General features: G+C 37.4%; 1 protein-coding gene across 1 annotated transcript; it reads right to left on the bottom strand.

Annotated features, from left to right (window-relative positions):
- Window positions 1-4,363: 4,363 nt before the first annotated feature.
- Window positions 4,364-5,731, bottom strand: LOC145003040 (uncharacterized). The gene is made up of 4 exons (XM_078962200.1): window positions 5,554-5,731; window positions 5,186-5,277; window positions 4,879-5,089; window positions 4,364-4,485 (listed from the first exon to the last, which is right to left on the bottom strand). The coding sequence occupies exons 1-4, from the start codon at window positions 5,729-5,731 to the stop codon at window positions 4,364-4,366; spliced, it is 603 nt and encodes a 200-aa protein (XP_078818326.1).
- Window positions 5,732-25,295: the final 19,564 nt, after the last annotated feature.

Raw genomic sequence — 25,295 nt, 5'->3', positions numbered from 1 at the left:
TATTCCTGCTCTGCAGAGTGGGGAAAGTCCTAACATCAGATTGGGGTTGTCTTTCAAAGCTTGGATTAGGATGCTCTCTTCAAGAGCTTGAGCGATCTGTTCCTAAGACCAACCATCAGGCTTCCTAGTGGTCTTTTCGGAGCTTTGAAATTATGAGATGGGCTTTTTTCCCTTGTCTTGTTGCTTGTTGAGGACCGAGATAATATGTTGCATGTTTTCATCGACGGTGAATTTGGGAGGGGGAAGAATCAGAGGCTCTTCAGGAATGTTATCCAGTTTCCGAAGTGGAGAACCTTCATCTATTGGAGCAATTATGGGCGAGGGAACTGGAGGTAGCGTTGACTGAGTGTCTCGGAAAGCTTTGATTGTGAGCATAATCTTTTCCTTAGCTATTTCACGGATTCATTTTAGAACATTAGATAAGGATGATGGCCATGAGACAGCAGACCATATCCTCTACTCTTCCTCAGATATAATTTTGGTTGGAAACTTCCTTGGAGCTTGAATTCCTATCACTGCATTGATGATATACTCGTCATCTTTATCATCATCATCCTCATCAGATGAAATAACTTTGGAAACAATCTGAAAAAATTCATCATCAGACACATCTCGGAGTTTGAAGTTCGAGGTAGGCTTCCAAGAGATAGAATTATCTTTGTTGCTTAGGTCTTCTCCCCCTCTTGCATCGGATGGCCTAGCAACCGAGGCATGCAATGCATAGTGTTGAAATTCCGAGAGACGATTAAACACCTTTTGAAAGATGGTGTTCATCTGTAGGGTAAGAGTTTCATATGCTTCAGCATTCGGAGCCTGAGCTTTACGATGGTCAAATAAAGAGCCAAGCATGGACAACATTTCATCAACTTTTTTGTTTGAAACGTCCACAATATTCCAATAGGCTCGGAGGAGTTTAATGAGAACTTATTGCATGATGAGATTCATCTCATCTTTCTTATTAATTTCCTTCTCCATCCTTTGAATCTTTTTCTCATGCTTGACATGCGTTTGTTTGATCAGCTCATTGGTGGCACTGATCATGTCATTGTGTACTTTCAGCATGGTGGCGATGGTGTCAAGATAGTGATCAAGACTTGAATTATATTTCTACTCGACCTCCTCGATGGTGTGCTTGAGACAGAGGGAAATGAGTTGATCCAACTGTTGAGTTTTTTCTTCATCCGAGGGCCCTTGCTTCTTGACGTCCGAGAGAGATTGGATAATTGCATCCAGCTTAGTGTCAAGACCAGTCACTTTGGCATCAATTTTGGAGTCATGTTGGGCAACCGACATGTCAAATGATTCAACCTTGTATACTACAGTAGAGACATTTTCTTAGAGTTCCATCAAGGCAAAGGGATCATCATAGTTTTCTGTTAATGATCCTGTGTCCAAATACAAACTCGCAATCTTGGCTTTATCATGCTCTTGATTCACAATGGTTCAGAAAGGCGAGGTTTGTTGGTAGTTGTTGCTTGATCATCCTTGGGAGGATTGGTTTCAGTTTCTCCTTCAAGAGTATTGTGATTTGATCGTCAATATTAATTTCTTCATCAAGTATTTCAAACGAGGATGATGAGAGTCTGAAGTCATAAGCTGGCATGGATGAAGATGGTTTCGAAGAAAGGTGAATAGATGAGCGAATAGGAGGAGCAACAATGGAAGCACTGTCGTCATCGAACTTGAATTCGAATGAGTATTCCTCATCGGGATCAAGGTGGACTGCATCATGGTGGGGAGACTTCGGAGGGTTGTCCGAGATGATGTGGTCGTTGAGGGTCTCTCCAGATCCAAACTCTTGGTTAGCACATTTATCAAATGGAGCAACAAATGGTAGGTTGCTTTGAATGGATTATTTCTCATGGAAATGAGAGTTACTTCAACCTGTGTTCTGGTGAGCTCTGGATTCCTTGAATGAGCCCTAATGACAAAGTCTAACCAATCCGGATCGTCAGTACCTGATCGTCCTTTACCATTTCCAGGTATCAGACTAGTTGTCGCATCTGAGGCAGGAGGGAACATTCCCGCATCAGAATACATAGGATCCAAGACCAAGGTCTCAAATCATGCTTGTGTAGAAGAAGAATGAGGGATATCCGAGATGACTCATGGGTGTGTTCCAGGGGGTGCAAGAAACTTTGTTCAACACCGGCATCACCTTGTTAGGAATGTGAGGGTGGATTATGTGGAGACTCCCTGTGAGTGTGTGTAGGTGTTTTTGAAACTTTGAAGGGTACTTCAGGCGAGTGGGAAGGTAGGGTTAGAGGATGACTAGAGTCGGTCGAAATGTCTTTAACAGATTCCTTTGGGAGGAAGTGTCAACATTGGTTCTCTTTTTGGCTTTAGGTTTGGAGGGAAAGGTCTTTCTTTTGGAACCTTCTTTTTCTTTCCGCCAGTTGAGACTAGCTTGGCCACATCCAAGGTTGGCTCAACGGAGATAGGGGTAGATTGTGTAGGGCTATGCAAAATCAAAGTCTCCAAGTGTTGTTTCAAATGAGGGGACTCAGATAGTAGAGTGGTCAACATGTGTTCAGGCAATCTATGAATTGGTCTGAGTGATGCCTGGTTCGGAAGGCGATAAGACTTAACTGATTTGAAAGATAAAAATACCTTTTTTGTAATTGTGTTGACAGGGATCGATTGTTGCCTCTCTCGGTATAGTTGTTGGATGCTCAGATCCTAGAATCACGGACTAGATATCTCTTGAGGTTTGCGTTTGACAATAAACTTCCAAAAGTCTTGCCATAAAACTTTTGCTAGATCGACAACGTTCTTCTTCCCTGAAAAGATGTTGGAGACGATGTAGAGCCAATACTTGATTATTGTGTTTGTGCCTCCATGTTTTTTAGACAGACCTCGAAGGATTAAGTGCATAAGGACTATCTATAGCCCATGAACTGCAGATTTCTTGAATTTCTTTGCTTTGAACTCTTCAGCATACCCAATGTGGTTGAGAAACATCTAAAACTCTTCAGACGATGGTTCTTATCCCTTGAAACCCTTAGGGTTTTCTGGAATCCCAATAGCTTTCAAGAAAGTTGGCTTGTGAACTAGTACAATATGATCACTAGTGATCCTTATCTCAAGAACTCCATCTTCGATCTTGATTCTATCAAAGGCTGTGTGAAGGAGATTAAGGGGCATGGGTGGGTCAGGAATTTTGGTGAGTGGAACTAAGATGGGATGGCGAGCTATAAACTCGATCATGACCTGGATACTCGTGATAGTCCATGGGATCCAAGGAAGAGAGTTGAGTGGTATCACAGAGAAACGATTCAGTTGAGGATGATGAGGCAGAACGTTTGGAGGATTTCTTCTTGGGTGTTGTTTTGATGATTTTAGGAGCGGATTGTGAAGACGTCATTGTTGCAGGTTATGAGGGCTCGAAGAACACTTTTTTGTAGAGAGAAAGAGATGAAGGTTTTGATAGCATAAAGTGAAAAATCGTTTTTTGAAAGCTTTTCAAAAGAAGTGGTTCGTGTTGAAAAAGCATAATGATGATACTCGGATATGGATATGAACCGCATTAAATGTGTTGCCACATTTAGAATGAGTTGACCTACAGGGACGAAAGAATACTATGGCAAGACGTGCAAAATGGAAACAATCATTTAACTAACATGATGTTTACTTTATGGAGACGTGTGCAAAAAGGTGCAATTTGATAGGATTAAAGGATAATCATCATTAAAAAATATAACCAATTGAGTTCTTAAGAAAACGTTTCACAAATAATGACGAAAAACCGTTTGAACTTCTTTTAAAGAGAATGATCTTGGAGCCAAAAAGTTCCAAGATGAGTTGACAAATGGATCTAGGAGCATGAAAGTTCCGATAAGTATTTACAATGTGATCTCGGAGCATGGGAGTTCCGAGTTGGATTGTCATAAGATACTTTCGAGACGAAAAAGAAAAATACTTATACATGATATAGAGTCCGAGATTGCACAGAATCAGGTTGAATATTAGAGGTAAAAGGAAGGAAGATCTTAGAGGAAATATTTAAATGGATTTTTAAGTTTACAGACGAGAAGGAACTGGTCTCGGACATGGTAAGAGACAAAAGCACATTATTGTTTCCGAATTGAATTCCGAGATGAACTTCATACACACTTTATGATATAGACTTCAAGATGTGATCAAACAAAATACCAATGTGACTATATTGGTCATGAACTTCCAAAGATTGAGTGAGCTATACAACTTATGACTAGAAGAAGAGGTTAGATAAAAATGATTGTAAAATGATCCTATTTATTCCGTGAGGATATGATTCCGAGGTGAAAGATAGATTTTACTTTGGAATAATTTCACTTCCTAATGATAAAATTAAAGAGTGAAAGCCCCTTGAAAAAATGGAGGATCAGGCAACATCATACCCATTTTTTTTTTTCAGAAAACCATTGAATTTGGTTTCATCTAATGCCTTAATAAAGACATCAGCAATTTCATCATTAGATGGAACAAAAATAAGTTCAATCTTTCCTTTTAAAACATGATCCTTAATAAAATGGTAACATATATCGATGTGCTTTGTCATGGAGTGCTAAATTGGATTGTGTGAAATCGCAATGACACTTTGTGAATCATAATAGATGGGAATTTGTTGAAACCGGTAACCATAATCCAAGAGATGTGATTTCATCCAAAGAAATTGAGAGGTTCAACTAGCAGCAACAATGTATTCCGCTTCTGCTATTGATAGTGCAATGCAGTTCTACTTTTTAGATGACCAACTAACCAGTCTTCCACCCAAAAATTGACAGCCAACAGAGGTGCTTTTTCTATCTAATTGAAGATCACCATAGTTCAAATCAAAATATGATTATAGAAGGAAATTCTCATTTGTTGGGTACCAGATTCCAAGACTATTTGTACCTTTAAGGTATCGGAATATTTGCTTAACAGCAAAAAGATGAGACATCTTTGGATTGACTTGAAATCTGACACACAAACATGTGAAGAACATGATGTCTGGACGACTTGTTGTTAGGTAGATTAGCGACCCAATCATTCCTCTATACTTCTTTTCATCGACAGCAACACCTGATGGGTCCGAGAAGCTCTTATGTCCGAAACGCATAGGAACCTTAGCAGAGGAACAAGTGTCCATCAAATATTTTTTGAGAAGGTCGGAAATGTACTTTTATTAGTGACTAAATATTTGTCTATTGGTCTATTTTACTTGAATACCTAGGAAGAAACTTTGTTCACGATTCATGCTCATTTGGAATCGGCTAACCATTAAAATGGCAAAATCAGCAACCATTGATGAATCTGTGGATCCAAAAATGATATCGTTAACGTAGATTTGAACCAGCATGAGATGTTTTCCATTTGATCTTCGGAACAGGGTAGGATCGAGAATTCCTCTTTGAAAACTAGAACGCTTTAGAAAGTCGGTGAGAGTCTCGTACCAGGCACGAGGAGCTTACTTGAGGCCGTAAATAGCTTTTCGAAGTTTGTAGCAATAGTTAGAATAAGAAAGATTGACAAACCCTGGAGGCTATTGGAGATACACTTCAGTATCAAGTTCACTATTAAGAAAATCACTCTTAACGTCAATTTGGTAAACTTTGAAGCCTTTATGAGCTGCATAAGCAAGAAATATTCTGATAGCTTCAAGATAGGCAATAGGAACAAAGGTCTCGACATAATCAAGTCCTTCAATCTGTGTGAATCCTTTAGCCACCAATCTTGCTTTTTTTTTTTCGAATGATAACTCCTGCATCGTCTAGCTTGTTTCAGAACCCCCATCTCGTACCTACAATAGTAGGATCTCAAGGAGGAGGAATGAGAGTCCACACTTCATTTCTGTTAAATTATGCCAACTCTTCTTCGATGGTTGTAATCTAGTCAGCATGTTCAAGTGCTTTCTTGATGGATTTTGGTTCAACCATTGAGATAAATGCCGAGAAATGACATTCATTTTGGCTGTTACTGGCGAATTAAGTTTGGATGCCAGCGTTTAGATGTCCAATGACTTGCTTTAGCGGATGATCCTTGGTCTAGATGTGTAGTCTCGAAAGCTCTTCTGCAGCAGATGATCAGACATCAACGATGGAGTTGTGTTGTTCCTCCTGAACAACTTGAACTGGAGGATGATGCTCCCCCTGAACTTCTGAACCAAAGATATTAGCATCATTCGGAACGTCAAAGAAGTTGATGTTGTCATTGTTGTTATTCAGAATATGATCAAATTCAGCAAATTGATTTGTTGCATCTTGGAATCCTTTAACATTGGATTCTAGAGAGGGAAAACCATTATCTCCCCTAACTTGAGAAGGTTGAATTGGTTCAGAATCAAATGGAGGAAATGTAGGAATTGGACCAGAAACATTTTGGGAAGTAGGAGCAATAATGGATGAGGATTTTCTTGATCAAGATTCCAAATCAAGAGCAGTTTCTGATGGTCTGAACATGGTTTGAAAATCGACCTCATAAATTATTTGAGGATTTGGACATCCTATCGATGGAGCATCGGACTCCATGATGTGGGTTGTGACATGGGTTAGGCCGGAATTCAAAATATAGTTGTCATCAAAGGTGACATCAAAGCTTTCTTCAAAAACATGAGTTCATCGATTAAGAACCCTATAAGCTTTTGATTTTGATGAGTATCCATGAAAAATTGCTTCATCGGCTTTGGGCTGAAATTTCGTGAGTTGATCAAGATTTTTCTTGATAAAGCACCGATATCCAAAGACATGCAGAAAGGAGATACTCGGGTTATGACCATTCATGGCTTAGTACAGTGTCATATTGAGGCGTCGAGTGAAGATGATATGATTCTTAGTAAAGCATGCAGTTGATACGACTTCATCCCAGAGATAAAGTGGAAGATTTGGAAAAATTGAGCATCCATCAAGAAGCTTCAACTAAGGTTCTATTGCATCTTTGGACTACACCATTTTGTTGAGGAGTATAAGGAGCTGATAAATTGTGGTCAATACCTTTCTCGGATAGGAATTTCTCAACGATGACATTGGCAAACTCCGAACCATTATCACTTTGGATTCGATGAATAGGCAGTTTCACTCGAAATTCAATACCCTTAATGAAGGTAATAAGTTCCGAGGCGGTTTCCAACTTGATCCTGAAGAAGAAAACCCAGGTTAACCTTGTAAAATCATCCAGAATCACAAGAATGTATTTCTTGTGATGTGGACTTTCTATAGTGGAGGGTCCACATAGATCAATATGAAGCAGTTCTAACGGTTCCGAGATCAATTTTTTGATGATGATAGGATGACCTTCCTTCGATTGCTTCCCACACTCACAAGCAGCACATAGATGATTGTTTTTGAACTTGAGAAGAGGCAAACCTCTAACCATTTCACCCGAAACAAGATCGTTCATATATCGAAAGTTTAGATGAGCAAGCCTTCATTGCCATAACCAAATGACATTAGGAACTACCTTTGAGAGAAGACAAAGTTGAGGCTTGCCAACGATCATGTTGATGTTAAGAGGATACATGTTCTTGTTGCAATTTGACTTGATCAAACATACTTTCAGGTCTTCAGACATGTCATAGTTGTGCTTCTTGTAGAATTCAACTCGACGATTTGTATTGGTAAGTTGAGCAACAATGATTAGATTATGCTTCAAGTCAGCTACATATTCCATGTTTGATACATAGAATTTTCCATTGGTGTGGATGCCATAACCTCGAATTTTAGAGTTGGAGTTGTTACCATACATCACATAGCTAACATTAGGTGAAATTTTGAGATCACGTAGAAAGTCTTTCTGCCTCATCATGTGCATGGAACAAGCACTATTAATATACCATATTGTATCTTGTTCTGAAGCACATAGTGCCTGCAAAATTTAGTGAAGTTTGGATTTTTTAGGCTCCGAGTTATGTTTTGGGACTTAGGAACGGGCTTTGGACTTTGGTAGTGACTTTCGAGCAACAGGAGTCTCGGAAGGCTTGTTCCGAGATCCTTTGGGAAAGAAGCAAAATGCCAAGGTCTTTTCGTTGATCCATAAATCATATTCAACAATAGGTTGTTTTGGAACAACTTTTCTCAGACCAACTGTTTTTGGCGTTGTAGGAATCTCAGTGTCACTTGAAGTTGCAAAATCTTTTTCAACACTTTTAGCTCTACACTAAAAATTTTGTTTTGAATTCTTTGAAAATGTTTGAGTGTTAATGTTTTTAACCAAGCATTCTTTGTTTAATATTTTTTATGGTGCACTCAGTTTTGAAAGCTATTAAGGTTTAAAAGTTGTACCATCGGATTTAGCATTGAAAATAGAGGAAACAGTCCGAGGAAGGTTATTTCTTGTGGGATAAGTATCAACAATCTTTTTTCGGAATGGGACTGACAACTTTGTTTTGAACAACAGGACTAGGAAGGGTGGATGGCCTTTTAAGGATCTTAACAAGCACACATGTTTTATGGTTCCTAGTGGTCGGGCTTACAGTCAGAGATACTTTCTTTTTGGAATTCTCAATGAACCTAGAATTTTTTTTTCTTTATGTAATTTCCTTTTGAGTGCATTTTTGGAGTCAATCTTAGGATCAACGACATCTTTTCTATTTAATGAAGGTTTCTTCCCGGAGTCGGATGTTGACTTGGAAGTTTGGCCAACGGATGGGTTGTTAAACTTAGGTTTGATTGGCACTAAGATGGTTTTAGAAATCACTTGAGAGTCCCAAACACACGAATCGGATGAATTATCACTTATGGTTTCTACATCAACGTTATTATCTAAGGATGCCCAAACAAAATTTGATTTTTAGAGTCATGTACGGTTGTATCTGGAATAATTTCATCATCTTGGCAATTGTTAGGAGGACTGTGGTTCAGAATGTGAACTACAATGTTGGGAATGTTTGGACAAAATTCTAAGTTCTGATTCAGGTCCAGGGGTATCAGAGGCAGAAAGGGCGCGAAATCAGGACACTTGACAACTATTGGTTGAAAATTAGGAACCATGGAAGAAATGTTGTCCAAGGTCTCATGAAGGGGTGACAAACGTGAGACAGGGGTATCCAAATGTTTGTGGCTCAGAATGTATCCCATAAAAGTTAGATTATGTAACTCCTGCAAGGGACAAGCAATAGGTTTCGGAAATTCGCTTCCGAGACCAGGTGCTTTAGACCAAGGATGACGAAATTGTGAGTCATCCTTTCGTTTGCTTCAAGAATGTCTATGGAATTATGTAAAGCATATATTTTGGCATTGAGACGTTTGTTATCAGAAATAAAAACATTTCTTTCAGAATAAGTGATTTCACATTTGTCTTTAAGAACGATATATTCATCTTTTGACATTACAAGTTCATTTTCAAAAGACTCTACTTTAAGTTTTTTATCCTCGAAACGTAATCTAAGATTATTTAATTCACTCTTCGTTTTTTCACTAGCTTCTATGGAAACTCATAGGCTTTGTAAATGATGTTTATATATGATTGGATCTGGGTTAGATATGGTTCACAAATAGATAAATCAAAATTATTATTAGTAATCGTAAATTTTACCTATTAAACGATGCTTCTACAGGGTGGGTCGTTAGTTGCCATGTAGCAGTAGTTCGGTTTAGCATCATCATCATCTTCCTCTGATCCAGATGACCAACAACCTTTATCACATTTGATGGTTTGTCTAGCCATAAGACACATGTTTCTACCAGTACTCACATCATCTTCATCTCCGGATGACCAATATCCTTCCACATCTCTCGATACAGTGATAACAAACGCTTTCTCACTAGCAGCTATCTCTTGGGCTCGAAGTGCATAGTATGGAGAGTCCTTGATCATTGGGTTTTGTAGCACTTCAGCCAGACAGTCGTTTGCAAAGTGGTTTGCATGACCAAACTTGTGACAAATTTTTTTTTTTTTTGGCACACTTGGGAGTCTCGTGGGATTATGAGGAGTGATTTTGTGTCAGAATATTCAACTTTTATGCAAGTGGATTTTTGGAAGGTTTAGGATAAGGTTGAGGATTACTTTTATGAGGAGCTTGGAAATGGTTATGGTATGGTTTGTGAGTTGGTTTGAAAGGAAACTTATATTTCATGGATAGTAAAGAAAACTCTTGTTCAATACGTAGTTCGGAGTCCATTGCTTCAGGGTCAAGGTCACCATCAAACTGATAGTTTGAACTGGAAAGTGTCACATCCCAAAAACTGGAACGGCAGAAATGTTCAAGGGTGGAGGAGGTCATGCTTAGTATCACATTACATGCATCGTAGTAATCAAAGTAATAAACAACCATTTCATTAGAAAGAAGTGTTTACAAAGTGTGTGTTCACAAAACATATAATACATAAGCAAATAACAAAACAAGACTTGAAGCTATATTGCTCCATCTTCTGAATTCCCAAAGCGAGTGTAACGCCCGCAGATCCGGGCTAGTCAATTTAGAGGCAATAGGGGTCGAAAACGACTTTTCTACAAAACGATTATTTAGAATAAATAATCTTAACCAAGTTTTAGAATATGTCACAAGGTTTCCGTACATATAAAGAACACCGAAATCCGAGTTATAACGAAGAAGTTATGACCCGTCGAAGTTTCGCGTCGGAACTAGCACGGCGCCGGGAAGCATAAATAGTAAATTTATGATAGAGAGAGATTTAGCCTTAGCACTCTAAATGAAAGTCGTAGAATATTTTAAACTAAGAACATCGATAAAAAGAACACCCAAATCTGACTTCGTATGAAGAAGTTATGATTTTTCGAAGTTTCAGATTAGCGGTGTACAACCCGAAATTCGAATTTTAGATCGATTGATTTTTAGCCGACAAAACCTAAACAAGAATTGAAGATCTCATTATTAGTAGCGTAACGATAAAAATACAGACGAAAATGGACATCGGATAAAGAAGTTATGAGATTTTAACGGACCAATCCTGTCCCGGCCTGTTAAAAATATAACTTTAAAAATAAAGTCAAAATTAGCCGACGGAGTCTAAACAAAAGTTGTAGAGTACGTCTCCACCTACGCGTGGATATAAAGAACGTCAAAAACGGAATTCGTATGAACGAGTTACAAATTATAATAGCATATTTACGTATTAAAATAAAGTATAAATCATGTATACGTACATATATATATACATATGTATATATCATTAGAAAGGTATCGACGATTCGGTCATTATAAGACTAATATTGAGTTCTTTCGACATTAGTTTAGTACAAATATCATTAAATCCATTTAAAATAGTATTATAGAGGGGTGTTTAGTTGTTTATATAACTAAAATGCCATTAAGTAATTATGGAGGGTAGTTTTTGAAAATTCAATTAGTATAAATAAGAGCCTTGGGCTCTCATATTTCTTGCACCATTTTCTTGATTCAAGAGTCTTTCTCTCCTTATCCTCCGAGCATTTCGGTCCCTCGTGATTCGACTTCTCTTTCTGTAGTTTTAGTATAGTAAGGTGAGCGCTGAAGCGCTGCACGAATCTTTCTTAGAAAGATTCAGCGACGAAGTTCTGCCCCTGCAGAGCCCGACTCCTAGCTAAAATCCCCTTGAAAGTAAGTTATGCTTACCCTATTTTAAATATAGTTTATATTTAAAATTAGTATTGTTATTATAAATTTATAATAAATATTTGAGCTATTATTATGACTTATATAAGTGTCGTTATAATATCTTTTAACTACTCACGGTACGGGGAATCTGGTTTAAAGGGCCGCATAGGGTTGTTGGATTTCAGAAGTGCTATACGCCAAAATGGTCCTGCCCTCCGGTGTTTTATGTCTGGCCCCTGTCTGTGCATAGTAGTTGGAAAGTATTGTTTAAACGCATATATAATAATAATAATAATAATAATAATAATAATAATAATAATAATAATAATAAGACTAATAATTAGTCACGGTAATATTAGACTAAAATCTAGTGGTGATAATACTAGGTTTCGTCAAAGGAAATTATTTTAAAGTAAACGAAGCGCTGTCCGAGTACCGAGTCACCACCTTCTCAGGTGAGCGCATAGTCCCTTTCATCTTATACATAGATATGAAGTATTTTAATATAAATTACGTGCTATGTGTGCATATTGTCTGAATACTTGCTGTCTATGCTGAGTGAAAGATTTTATACATGTTTTAAATGATTTAAACTATATATGTATTTTATATCTACGAAAATGTTGGGGTAAAACATGGGTAGATATAATAGATGAAATATGAGTTGGATGATGAGTTGAGAGGTGACATAGACTATATGGTGTGGGTGAGAGGTGTACGATGTGAGAAGCCTTTTTCCCAAACGATGTCCCCGTCATTCAGCAGAGTATGGATGACAACCACGGACTATCCTAGATAGTCCAGTGGAACACTATCAGGCTCGCAACCTGTAGGTGTTGTGAACGATGTGTTCACCCGGTGTACTCTAAACCTTTGTGATCATGCAGACTTGATACCTAGACCCTGGCGATCATGTAGACTTGGTGCCAAAACCTTGGCGACTATGCAGACTTAGTGCCTATTGTATAAATTCTGGCGACTATGCACACTTAGTGCCTAAACCCCGGTGACGATGGACTTCGTGCCGATTCCTTAGGATGATCCTTAGGAATGTATGAACGAGGAATAGTTGATTCTTAGGGTAGATCCTTAAGAATAAAGCAGATAATAGGGATGGGTAATTGGGTTGATTGTTTGATAGTTTGAAAATAATAATTATATTATTGTGGGTTGAAAACCCTGTGTACTCACCAGGTTTCCCAACCTGACCCACTCAGTTTATTTATATCACAGGTGTTGATATGAAGTCACATTACACTGAGAGATTTAAAGAGATGTAGATCACTAATGTAAATAAATGTAAGTTCTGTTTATGCTTATGTTTATGTATTAACGATGACATCCCAAATGTTTTAAAATGAACAAAATACGTTTCTTTGAAAATGTTTTAAAAACGTATTTCTCATGTTTTTCTGGGAACAAATTCCGCAACATTTTTATTAAAAGAAGTACTCTGATTTTTATAAAACATAAACAAAAATCGGTCTTTTCTAGCCGTGAAAATGGGGATGTCACAGTTGGTATCAGAGCATTAGTTTAAGCAAACTAGGAATATGGATTTATTTCTAGACTTAAACTTAGAATGCTAAGTGATGATTGTGAGGAGTGTGTCAAATAGATTTAGGTAATGCACCTGAATAGACACAAGCACTAGCTTATTTTAGGAATGATGCCTAAATTCCTTTTACGTGCTAAATGATGCTATAGTTTGATCGCATCTATGGTCTGTTGCCGACCGGATCTGGAAACCTTATGTGTTTAGGATTCTAAACGTACGAATACGATATTAGAACTAGCATATAAACGTTTTCGGAGTGATAAGGATGGTTTAAACGTCAATCTTAAGTAAAGGTCTAGATTCACCCTATTCGGTGTATAGATCAAGATGGCAAGGACCCATAGCGGAAACATGAATGCAAATGGGAACCGGAACCAACCCCCGGTGATTGAGCAAATACCGGTTGTGGTAACCGCTGCTGAGCCAGTAACAATGGCCGGAGTGCAAGCGATGATCCGTGCGATGTTGGATCGTCAAATGGAGGAAACCAGACGTTTGCTCCAGCAAAATCGAGAAGAAGCAACCATACAGATCGAACAGCCCGAGTTGAACGAAGGGCAGACTGAGGAGGGAAACTACAGTGGGACTGTTGGTCAAGCCAACCCACCGATAGTTAGGCAAAACCACCAGGATGGAGGAAATGATGGATGTGGATGAAAATACAAGGATTTCATGGCGTCCAAACCACCGAGTCTATCTGGAAGCCCGACGCCGGTGGAAGTCATGAACTGGATCTCCGAGATGGAGACGATGTTTGAGAGTTGCGAGTGTAGCAACAGGAAAAAGATCGCTCTCGCGGTTCCTTTGTTGAAATCTGGAGTACTAAGCTGGTGGAAGCTACTAGCCGATTCGATGCCCAAAGGAGAAGCGAGCAAGATGTCATGGGAGGATTTTCTAGTGCAGTTAAAAATGCAGTACTGCTCTGAGCAGGATCTTCTGGAGATCAACAACGAGTTTCAGAATCTAAAGAAGGGAAAGATGAGTGTCATCGAGTATGTTGCAAGTTTTATAGAGAAAATGAAGCTTGTTCCTTATCTAGTTCCAACTGAGCTCTCCAAGGTAAATAAGTTTGCCCATGGATTACCAGCAGACTTTGGACCAATGGTCAAGCAAGCAACCACTTTGAAAGGAGCCATCTGGGCAGCCAGGAATGTTGAGACCCAGATTAGGGAAAAAGGTCTGGAGAGAGCCGAAGTTGGTGAGAAAAGGAAACATGAAGGATCATCAAAATCCAACAAGGAAAAGAAATTCTCAAAGATTGAAGAAGGAGGAGGAGGTGAAACCAAGTGGTGCGAGAAGTGTAAAAAGAAGCACTTCGGGAAATGTAGCGAGGAGGTGACTTGCTACAAATGTGGGAAGACATGGCATTACGCCAGCAAGTGTGCGTCCAACAAGAAGGTGTGTTATGGATGTAACAAGGAAGGGCATATTTCCAGGGACTGCCTGGGGAAAAATAAGGCAGCAAGACCAGAAACACCACCGAGGCCAAGGGCATTCCACATGATCCACGACGAAGCAGAAAACCGTGTAAGGAATCAATGACGAGGACTTCATATCCGAAGATCAAGTTATGCAGTAGCCATAGTGTCGTATGATGTAGCCTATTAGAGGCATAGTCTAGGGTGAACTTGGACACCTATGTAATAGTTTCAAGAAATAATAAAACCTTCATTTTGTTATCTGATGTGTTAAAATGTTATGTGATTTTCTTGTATGGTGACTTGGGAAACCGCGGGACAATACTTGGGACGAGTATGAGTAGGTGTGAATGGTAGTAGATGCCTATACTACCGGAAGCACATGAATCACACTTGGATCAGGGAAAGTCACAAGGTTACCAAGAAGCTACTAACTGATTCTGTTTTTTTTTTCAAGAATGTCATTACCATCGTTTCGATAATGACTAAAAAGATTGTTAATTCCCGAACCTAGTGGTCGTACCGAATTGAGTCTGACTACGATGAGTATGTTGCATGGTTCAGGGAACCAATTTCGATGTAGCGTCCGACTTAAACCAAACAATTGAAATCAAAGCGATCAATAGAAGTATCGCGTTCGTTGTTAAAGAAGTTGGTAGCCAGAAACGCTACATGTTAAAGTGTGATTATATCACATTAGAACATGAAGGAAGGCATAGTCTATTTTAGAATTTAACTCTAAGAGACCTAAGTCTAAACGTGCATCACATGATGATAGGTCATAATTTGAAGTCTAGCCTGAGGTAGAGAGCATGTGCACGATCGAGTACTGCTTACAGTCAATGAGTCTAAGAGATAGACTTGAAGGAATATAGAAGTTATAATTATTACCTAGGATGAAGAGATGATGTATGGAGTCATTATACGAGCCCTGTTTCGTTGATGATTCCGGGACGTAATCATCCTAAGGGGGAGATAATTGTAACGCCCGCAGATCCGGGCTAGTCAATTTAGAGGCAATAGGGGTCGAAAACGACTTTTCTACAAAAATATTATTTAGAATAAATAATCTTAACCAAGTTTTAGAATATGTCACAAGGTTTCCGTACATATAAAGAACGCCAAAATCCGAGTTATAACGAAGAAGTTATGACCCGTCGAAGTTTCGCGTCGGAACCAGCACGGCGCCGGGAAGCGTAAATAGTAAATTTATGATAGAGAGAGATTTAGCCTTAGCGCTCTAAACGAAAGTCGTAGAATATGTTAAACTAAGAACATCGATATAAAGAACGCCCAAATCTAACTTCGTATGAAGAAGTTATGATTTTTCGAAGTTTCGGATTAGCGGTGTACAACCCGAAATTTGAATTTTAGATCGATTGATTTTTAGCCGACACAACCTAAACAAGAATCGAAGATCTCGTTATTAGTAGCGTAACGATAAAAATACAGACGAAAATGGACATCGGATAAAGAAGTTATGAGATTTTAACGGACCAATCATGTCCCGGCCTGTTAAAAATATAACTTTAAAAATAAAGTCAAAATTAGCCGACGGAGTCTAAACAAAAGTTGTAGAGTACGTCTCCACCTACGCGTGGATATAAAGAACGTCAAAAACGGAATTCGTATGAACGAGTTACAAATTATAATAGCATATTTACGTATTAAAATAAAGTATAAATCATGTATACGTACATATATATATATATATATATATATATATATATATATATATATATATATATATATATATATATATATATATATATATATATCATTAGAAAGGTATCGACAATGCGGTCATTATAAGACTAATGTTGAGTTCTTTCGATATTAGTTTAGTACAAATATCATTAAATCCATTTAAAATAGTATTATAGAGGGGTGTTTAGTTGTTTATATAACTAAAAGGCCATTAAGTAATTATGGAGGGTAGTTTTTGAAAATTCAATTAGTATAAATAAGAGCCTTGGGATCTCATATTTCTTGCACCATTTTCTTGATTCAAGAGTCTTTCTCTCCTTATCCTCCGAGCATTTCGGTCCCTCGTGATTCGACTTCTCTTTCTGTAGTTTTAGTATAGTAAGGTGAGCGCTGAAGCGCTGCACGAATCTTTCTTAGAAAGATTCAGCGACGAAGTTCTGCCCCTGCAGAGCCCGACTCCTAGCTAAAATCCCCTTGAAAGTAAGTTATGCTTACCCTATTTTAAATATAGTTTATATTTAAAATTACTATTGTTATTATAACTTTATAATAAATATTTGAGCTATTATTATGACTTATATAAGTGTCGTTATAATATCTTTTAACTACTCGCGGTATGGGGAATCTGGTTTAAAGGGCCGCATAGGGTTGTTGGATTTCAGAAGTGCTATACACCAAAATGGTCCTGCCCTCCGGTGTTTTATGTCTGGCCCTTGTCTGTACATAGTAGTTGGAAATATTGTTTAAACGCTTATATAATAATAATAATAATAATAATAATAATAATAATAATAATAATAATAATAATAATAATAAGACTAATAATTAGTCACGGTAATATTAGACTAAAATCTAGTGGTGATAATACTAGGTTTCGTCAAAGGAAATTATTTTAAAGTAAACAAAGCGCTGTCCGAGTACCGAGTCACCACCTTCTCAGGTGAGTGCATAGTCCCTTTCATCTTACACATAGATATGAAGTATTTTAATATAAATTACGTGCTATGTGTGCATATTGTCTGAATACTTGCTGTCTATGTTGAGTGAAAGATTTTATACATGTTTTAAATGATTTGAACTATATATGTATTTTATATCTACGAAAATGTTGGGGTAAAACATGGGTAGATATAATAGATGAAATATGAGTTTGATGATGAGTTGAGAGGTGATATACACTATAAGGTGTGGGTGAGAGGTGTACGATGTGAGAAACCTTTTTCCCAAACGATGTCCCCGTCATTCAGCAGAGTATGGATGACAACCACGGACTATCCAAGATAGTCCAGTGGAACACTATCAGGCTCGCAATCTGTAGGTGTTGTGAACGATGTGTTCACCCGGTGTACTCTAAACCTTTGTGATCATGCAGACTTGATACCTAGACCCTAGCGATCATGCAGACTTGGTGCCAAAACCTTGGCGACTATGCAGACTTAGTGCCTATTGTATAAATTCTGGCGACTATGCACACTTAGTGCCTAAACCCCGGTGACGATGGACTTCGTGCCGATTCCTTAGGATGATCCTTAGGAATGTATGAATGAGGAATAGTTGATTGTTAGGGTAGATCCTTAAGAATAAAGCAGATAATAGGGATGGGTAATTGGGTTGATTATTTGATAGTTTGAAAATAATAATTATATTATTGTGGGTTGAAAACCCTATGTACTCACCAGGTTTCCCAACCTGACCCACTCAGTTTATTTATATCACAGGTGTTGATATGAAGTCACATTACACTGAGAGATTTAAAGAGATGTAGATCACTAGTGTAAATAAATGTAAGTTCTGTTTATGCTTATGTTTCTGTATTAACGATGACATCCCAAATGTTTTAAAATGATCAAAATACGTTTCTTTGAAAATGTTTTAAAAACGTATTTATCATGTTTTTCTGGGAACAAATTCCGCAACATTTTTATTAGAAGAAGTACTCTGATTTTTATAAAACATAAACAAAAATCGGTCTTTTCTGGCCGTGAAAATGGGGATGTCACAGCGAGTACGTGCCTACTAATTCCCTGAGAATACAAGTTATTTTGAAAGAGTTTATCAGCAATTAAGCTGGTGAGTTCATAAGATTTTAGTGATGTAAGTATGTTGTAGAAAGTTTAGTAAGTTGTAAGTTATGTTTAGAAAAGTTCGCCGGTTCCTCCAAAAAAACCTATATTTCCTGCTTTGTTGAAATATAAGTAAAAGTGACTCTACAATCCTTTTTATGAGTACTAAATGGATACAAGTTATATAAAACTCAGAGTAAACAAACAATCGATTGTGTGTATCTTCCCTAAGCCTACAACCAAACAAGGAATAGGGAATGAGGCAGATGACACACATCCCATTGGTTGTTAGATCATCGTTGTATATAACCCTGGTGTATTCACTTGGTACTCACAGAGTTATCTGTAATAACTCCTTTATATTTTATGAAAAGATTCTTTAAGAAAACCCTTATTTCTTATAATAAAAATAGTAAGCACAGTGGTTCCTTCTATAATCACTTAGTTTATACTGGCTATATATAATCTAATATGAAACAAATAGTTAGTTGTGTGGATCTGCCCTAAGCCCACAACCAAACAAGGAACATGAAATGAGGCGGAAGACAGACATCCAACAACCAATCGGGTATTAATTATATATAACCTTGATGTATAAACTAAGGTATTATGGAGTTAACCGCTTAAGGTCCTTTAAGTTATGCTAGTTTAATAAAATGGATTAAACCCTTTATTGGTTAGTTTCTAGTTTTGTATACCAAAAGTTCTGATTCGTAAAGTATATTTTGTACTAGAAAAATGTGCATTGAATTACTGTCATATGACCTGACCCCCTTATGATGACTTAATGTATACGGAACATATATATAACTAGGATCGAATGGATACTAGGCTGGGTGAATCTGCTCTAAGCCCACAACCAAACAAGGAACAAGAAATGAAGCGGAAAGCGCACATCCTATTACCTGTCGGATCCTATTAATATATATCCCTTGATGTATACATTGAGGAATCATAAGGTTAACATTATAGGTCCCTTTTTCCACTTAATGTTCATGTTACGAATAGGTTATGTATCTTGTTTATTATCGTTGGGTACTTTGCATATGTACCCTTTATAAATAACTTAGGTTGGATAATACTATCACCTCGTGCCTGCTAACCCTGGTACGTGAAATCGTACTGGTGTCAACGCAAACCCGGAAAGATATATTATTATGTTTTATCACCTCTTGCCTGCTGACCCCCGTACGTGAAATCATACTGATGTCAACACAAACCCGGAAATATATATTAACGAGTTTTCCCCGGTACTTGTTATAGTATGTTCCTTTCTGTACTTGTTATAGTATGTTCCTCCCTGTTTTTCTTTATAGTGTGTTATAGTATCTAATATGAATTGAACACCTAAACTATACCTATTATAGTTTACTTATATGTATACGTGAACCACTATTGAAAAGACTCATTTATATACTAAGTTATGATTGTACTTTGAAAACGGAGTTTTATAAACTATAAAGTAACATAACTTAAAAAGAGTTTTTTAAGCATTTTGATCACTTAATTATGTATAAGCAATCCTTTAAAAGATGTTTATAACAAAACATCTACACAATTAACATTGTGTTCAACTTGTATTCCCCCCATCCCCTTTAAAAGCATTTAAAACATTTTAAAAGATTGATTATGGGGTATGAACTCGCCTGATGTGGGTGATTCAAACGAATATGCGTGTAAGGATGAGAAGTTCCACGAATGAAATCCAAAGACTTAACGAGTCCAAAATGACATATAATGGCATATATTGACATAAATATAGTTTTTAGAATCAACCAAATGTAAGGAAACACCTCACGAGACTAGGAAACAATTTGACCAAGTGGTAGAATCACATGTGATTTACTAAAGGGGAGTGCACAACCACTTTGATGAGTGTGCGGCCAAGGAGTGTGCGGCTGCATACTCATGGTAATGAGTGCACAAAAGTGTATTCCAAAGGTAGGGATGCTTGTGGGTCAATTGTCAGACTAGTGCTGAAGCTAGAATTACATTTTAGAGGCCTTAAATGGGTGTTTTGAGGGATGTACGGCTACACATGGGTGTACGGCCGTACACAACTTAACAACTTGTAAAAAGTGGTCAAAAGTTGGTCCCAAGCTTCTAACTTGAATCCCCTAAGTGTTCTTGATCATGTGCATAGCATAAAATGGAGTTTGAAGCCAAATAGCACCAAACAAAGGGGTGTATGGCCACATGGGGTGTGCACGGCCATACACTCCTTGATGATCACGTTCTGGGCATTTTCTAAGGTGTTAATCCAGTTTTCTAATAAGTACTAAGCATAAGGAAGGAGTACTTACAATTTGAAGGTTCAAAGGGTTCACAATCACCAAGAACAAGTGTGTGTTTTTGGTGTTCTTGGTGAAACTTTAAGATCTAGCAAAAATAGATATTTTCATGGATGAATCAAGAGGTTGTTACTAGGTTAAAAGGATTAACAACAAATCAAAATGGAAGAAAGGCTTACATTCTTGAAGATCGGGATGAAAAACAGATGATAGCTGAGAGAAAACTCGATGTTCTTGACTTTGAAACTGAAAAATGGCTAAGAAATGAAGGGAATACATAATTAGGGAGGGGTGTGTATGGCCCAACATGGGTGTACGGCTGTACACTCATGTGTATGGTCGTACACTACCTCATATGGAGTGTATGGTTGGATTTTGGTGTTTTAAAGTGTACACGATCCAATCCTTTAATAAATGCTTGAATGTACCGACCTTTGAACCTTTTAACGAACTCTAAACAAGGCTAAATGATAGTAGGAATGAGTCTGACACTCAGTTGGGTTGACTGGCTGAACTTTCAAAGAAAAAAATTCAGGTTGTCACAGCAAGAGCATGTAAGTTTGGTGGAGAGGGTTAAACAAGTGGGATAGATGGGATAACAACTTTGAAAGGGTCTGAAGCAAAGAGGTTTAGAACCTGAGGATCATAAGAACTGACAAGAGAAAGAGGTCCTCTTAAGATTTCCCTCAAAGTTTGTGCAATATTTGATTCATGACCTTGAAGCTCATCAAACAGTTGGTAAAGCTTCAACTTCCTCATAGATCTAGTACTCCGAAGACACGATTTAACGTTTGACCAACCTTTACCAAGACTATTGATGAACTTGATATTGTACTCTAGAGGAGTTCGGAAAATCCCATTAGCTTTCATGTTGTTAACGATGATTTGGTATCTGTTAGCGGCCGAGGCAACTGATTCACCGGGAGTTGTGGTGAAAGTATCGAAGTTGTTGATGATGAAATTCAAACGCTTATCCTTCATGTTTTCTGATTCCTTGATCATGTATTGGAGAGTGTCCCAAATCTCTTTAGCAGATTTGCACAACTTAATGTGCTCAAAGAGAGAAGGAGGAACATCAAACACCATTTCGTAAAATACAACTTGATCTACATGCAATTTCTCGATGTCATCAGCAGTAAGAGGTTCTTGACGTTGTTCATCTTGTCCCATAAGAGTTGTAGTAGCATCTCTCACAGTTTGTCTCACAGGAACATGTAGACCTTTAACGGATCTCCAGATAGCTTCACCTTTTTCTTTGCCAAGTAGGAACCTTTTCATTCTAACTTTCCAGTGGTCATACTCTTCAACAACTAGCAATGGGGCTCGCGACAACCCACGCTATTTTCCATTTGCATTAAATACATTTCTTGAGAATTAGGAGCAGTCATTGAATCTAAGATATAAGAGCAAAAGTAGTATATAGATGAACTTTTATCCTGAACACAAAAATGATCGAAATACCAAGGTATATTCGAATCAACTATAATATGTTCTTGTGGATTCAAAGGACAACCACTCAAGCTCTAATACCAATTGTGGAATCAATGCGCAAGGACAATGTTTGAAAACTCAAATCTTGAGTTAATCTTAAAGATCAATGTATGATCTTAATTGATATTGCAGTCAAGTCTGGTAATACCAGTCGAGACTTGAAGTAAAGATTCAGCAAAGTACACACGAATTAAATGAAGGAACGATGAGTATAATCAATGTAAAGACAATAAATGAACAAGAAGAATGTTGTGAAGGATTTTGCTTTAAAGAAAAGTAAAAGAGAGTTAAGAGGAATAATTTCTATCTTTTGAGGAACAATTCGTATCATTCTTGTCAATAGAATCACTCTTTATATAAGAAAAGGAGGTACATCGTACAAACGACAAAACGTTCTTATGCCTGGATAATAAACAACTTCTGACAACTGATTATCTAATTGATACAAAAGGCTAAGTCCTATGAAATGTTAAATCACATAAAAGACAATAAATAATAAATGTATAAACAGAGTACCAATTTTGGATACTTGCTTCATCTCGGAATGGTCTTTACTTCAGACTCCATATCTACTTCCGAACTTGCTAACTTCGGATCTTCAATACTTGTGATTGTTAGAGGTTCACTTTTAGGTTCCAACAGTTCAAAGTTTTGGGCTTCTGGAAAATTAATTCAAAGAGGTTGATGATTGACCTCTTGAGGGCCCACTCAATGAGAATATATTCTGTTTAACGCTCGTAGATCTGGGCTAGTCAATTTAAAGATAATAGGGGTCAAAAACGACTTTTGACAAAAGACTATTTAGAACAAATATATTAACCAAGTTGTAGAATATGTCTCAAGGGTTCCATACATATAAAGAACGCCGAAGTTTTAACCCGTCGAAGTTTTACGGCAAAACCGGAACGGCACCGGGAGACGTAAATGGTGAATTTTTTATAAAGGAGCTTTTAGCATTAGTAATCTAAACAAAAGTTTTAGTATACGTTAAACTGAGAACATACAAAAAAAGAAACTCCCAAATCTGACTTCGTATGAGGAAGTTATTAATTTTCTAAAATTTGGCATAGTAGTGCACGGCCCGAAACTCGAATTCTAGTTTGAGCGGTTTTTGGCCTACGTGACCTAAATGATAGTTGAAGATCTCATTAATAGGAACTCAACGGTAAAAAGACAAACCAAAACGGAGTCCATATGAAGGAGTTACGAATTCTTCACGGTCATTTAACAGTCTAATCTCCTCGTACTGTTAAATTTAAGATCGGTCGAGAATTAGCCGACGGAGTCTAAATGAAATTTGTAGATATTTTTATTACCTATATGTGGAAAAAAATAACATCGAAAACGGAGCTCGTATGCGAAAGTTATACATTTTTGAAAATCGGCTGATTTCCACCCTATTTGCGATGTCGCGTGTCAGCACCAGGTTGTGGCTGGCTGTAGCCAGCCTGGCTCACGACGTGAATATCAAAAATTCACGACGTGAACCTTCCTCCAGCCTCTTATAAATAGAAACATCCCTCTCCTTCATTCCCCATACCTTTACCCTCCATTCCACTCTCTATACTCTATCTCTCTAAGCCCTAACCCCCCCTCCCCCCCCCCCCCCCCCGAAAAGTCTAGGGAACCTCCCTAGCACGAAGCGAAATCCCCGGAGTGCCTGATAGCTCCGAGAAAAAGAGTCTTTTGGCTCGGGAACTCTTCTCCAACGGCGCCTGGTTTTGAGAAAAACTCGTTGTAAGTGAGCAACGCGTAACCTATCTTTAGTATAGCTTATGATTCAATATAGTAATGTTATTAGGACCTTATAATAAATACTTTGGCTATTATTATGGGTTATATAACTATTGTTTAACACATATATAATAGTAATAATAGCTAGACTATTAATTGTTCTTGGTGAATAATAGACTAAACTCTAGTGGTAATGATACTAGGTTTTGTCAAAGGAAAATTGTGTTTTGAGATAACAAAGCGTTGTCCGAGTACAGAGTCACCACCTAACCAGGTGAGTGCGTAGTCCCTTTCATCTTACAAATATATATGAAGTATTTTAATATAAATTACGTGCTATGTGTGCATATTGTCTGAATACTTGTTGTCTATGCTGGGTGAAATATTTTTATACATGTTTTAAATGATTTAAACTATATATGTATTTTATATCTACAAATTTTTTTGGGTAAAACATGGGTAGATGAAATAGTTGTTGTGTGATAACATGATGAAATACATCAATGTTGACAGTGATCCAGTCATCTAGTGGAGTATAGATGACGACCACATACTATACTAGACAGTCTAGTGGAACGCTAGCATACTCGTAACCTGTAGGTGTTACTTTTGAACTAGGTGCTCATTAGGTATTTTTGAATTGAGTGTGTTCACTAGGTATTTTGAACCGAGTGTGTTCACTAGGTATTTTTGAACTAAGTATATTCACTAGTTATTTTTGAACTAAGTGTTTACCATATGTTTTGGACTACATGTTCACCAGTTGTAATCTATAAACCTTGGTAACGATGGACTTCGTGCCAATTCCTTAGGATGATCCTTAGGAATAAATAAACAAGGAATAACTTATTCTTAGGGTAGATCATTAAGAGTAAAGAAGATAATGGGGATGGGTAATGGGGTTGATTGTTTGATGTTTAAACATAATAATTCTATTATTGTCGGTTGAAAACCCTATGTACTCACCAGATTTTCCAACCCGACCCACTCAATTTATTTATATCATAGGTGTTGATATGAAGTTACATTACACTGAGAGATTAATGAGATATAAATCACTAGTGAATAGTGATGATGAATGTAACTTCTGTTTATGCTTATGTCTTTCTATTGACGATGATATCCCAAATGTTTTAAAATGAATAAATATATTTTTCTTCGGAAATTATTTGATAGCATATTTATCATGTTTTACTGGGAACAAATTCTGCAACATTTTTACTAAAAGAGGTACTCTGATTTTCATAAAACATAAAAAAAGTTGGTCTTTTCTGGCCGTGAAAATGGGAATGTCACAGTTGATATCAGAGCATTAGTTTAAGCGAACTAGGAACAAGGATTTATTTATAGACTTAAACTTAGAATGCTAAGCGATGATCGTGAGGTATGTGTCCAATATATTTTAGGTAGTACACCTGAATAGACACAATCACTAGCTTAATTAGGGAAGATGCCTAAAATGCTTTTATGTGCTAAATATTTGTGATGCTTTATGCTATTGTTTGATTGGATCTATGGTCTGTTGCCGAACGGATCCGA

The sequence above is a fragment of the Lactuca saligna genome, chromosome 6, assembly GCF_052625555.1.
Source record: "Lactuca saligna cultivar CGN05327 chromosome 6, ASM5262555v1, whole genome shotgun sequence".
Lineage (NCBI taxonomy): Eukaryota > Viridiplantae > Streptophyta > Magnoliopsida > Asterales > Asteraceae > Lactuca > Lactuca saligna.
This window is presented reverse-complemented; position numbering and strand designations above follow the sequence as displayed.